General features: G+C 41.9%; 1 protein-coding gene across 2 annotated transcripts; it reads right to left on the reverse strand.

The window, feature by feature from the left end:
• Positions 1-22: 22 nt before the first annotated feature.
• On the reverse strand, positions 23-952 carry LOC107577882 (ATP-binding cassette sub-family D member 3-like). Of its 2 annotated transcripts, none has more exons than XM_016263909.1 (5): positions 863-952; positions 678-775; positions 420-511; positions 204-295; positions 23-117 (listed from the first exon to the last, which is right to left on the reverse strand). In XM_016263909.1, exons 1-5 carry the CDS (start codon positions 891-893, stop codon positions 56-58), a joined length of 375 nt encoding a protein of 124 aa, XP_016119395.1. In that variant the 5' UTR covers positions 894-952; the 3' UTR covers positions 23-55. The 2 variants fall into 2 exon arrangements, with proteins under 2 accessions (XP_016119395.1, XP_016119393.1); XM_016263907.1 differs by having other exon boundaries at positions 23-126.
• Positions 953-1,025: the final 73 nt, after the last annotated feature.

A 1,025-nucleotide genomic window follows, 5' to 3' on the forward strand; every position in this document is an offset into this window, starting at 1 on the left:
GTTCTCCTAACAGTGAAGCACTCAATCTGAGATTAAGGACTGAAGGAAGCTGCTCTTACTTGATGATATTGTCTACATTGATGATTCTTCCACTTCCAGGTATCAGTGTAAGCTTTTCTGTAGCATCTGTTTATAAAAAAAAAAAATTCAACTACGTAGCTCTTTGAAGTTTGTTTTGGACCTTAAGAGTCTCTGAAGCTCACCTTTCTCTGACAGAGACACCATGGTGCGTTCGTATTTCCCAGAATTCAGCTCGTTCAGGACCTTCATGAGCTCAGTGATGCGTGTGGTGAAGCTGAAGGGAAAAACAAACTCATTTTATAGCATCAAATGTACCAGGTTTTTAATTAAATGGCAAGTAACCAGATAACTTAATTGCACATGCTGGTGCACTGTGATGAGGATATATGAACTTTTACCCTGACAGACGCGACATTTCTCTGCCGGCAAGAACGATTCTGCCCAACGCCTGTGACATACGCAGCAGCATTCGGCCGCTCTGGTAGTAGTCCTGCAGGACAACATGTCAAGATGAATAATCCTGCCCCGTCTCTCATTATTCCACATGAACATTCAGTTTTGCTCAGAAATGTCACATTACCGAATTTAAATGCATTGTGAAAGCAACTGAGGGCCAGTAACTAGGAATAATCACAACATCAGGAGTGACGTTTTACCTCTAGCAGTTCAGCGTGTGAGCTGCTCAAGTGTCGAGGGTGAGACAAATCAAGGAAAGGACGACTGACGACTAAATACCCAACAACGGTAGCGAAATCTGGAACAAGAGAGAACAAATTACTCATCTTTTACTGCCCATGATCATGCATATTTTATTTAGGGAGATAATGAAACATCCTCTTACACTTGGCAATAATGCTATCCACCATTCCCATGGAGAAACGGAAGAAGATGAAATTGTGCAGATGATCGACCTGCAAACAAACTCAGATCAGCTAATAAACTCAGATGCAAACCTATATTACATATGTGACCCTGGACCACAAAACCAGTCTTAAGTTGCTGGG

This window comes from Sinocyclocheilus grahami, unplaced genomic scaffold (genome assembly GCF_001515645.1).
Source record: "Sinocyclocheilus grahami isolate Dianchi unplaced genomic scaffold, SAMN03320097.WGS_v1.1 scaffold7576.1, whole genome shotgun sequence".
In the NCBI taxonomy this organism is placed as follows: Eukaryota; Metazoa; Chordata; class Actinopteri; order Cypriniformes; family Cyprinidae; genus Sinocyclocheilus; species Sinocyclocheilus grahami.

What these genes read in the sequence shown, in the direction of transcription:
- LOC107577882 (XM_016263907.1), bottom strand. Translation starts at nt 893, where the DNA reads ATGGGAATGGTGGATAGCATTATTGCCAAGT. An exon ending in GGATAGCATTATTGCCAAGT is followed by an intron (nt 776 to 862) that starts GTAAGAGGATGT and finishes CTCTTGTTCCAG; the next exon opens with ATTTCGCTACCGTTGTTGGG. An exon ending in CACACGCTGAACTGCTAGAG is followed by an intron (nt 512 to 677) that starts GTAAAACGTCAC and finishes GTTGTCCTGCAG; the next exon opens with GACTACTACCAGAGCGGCCG.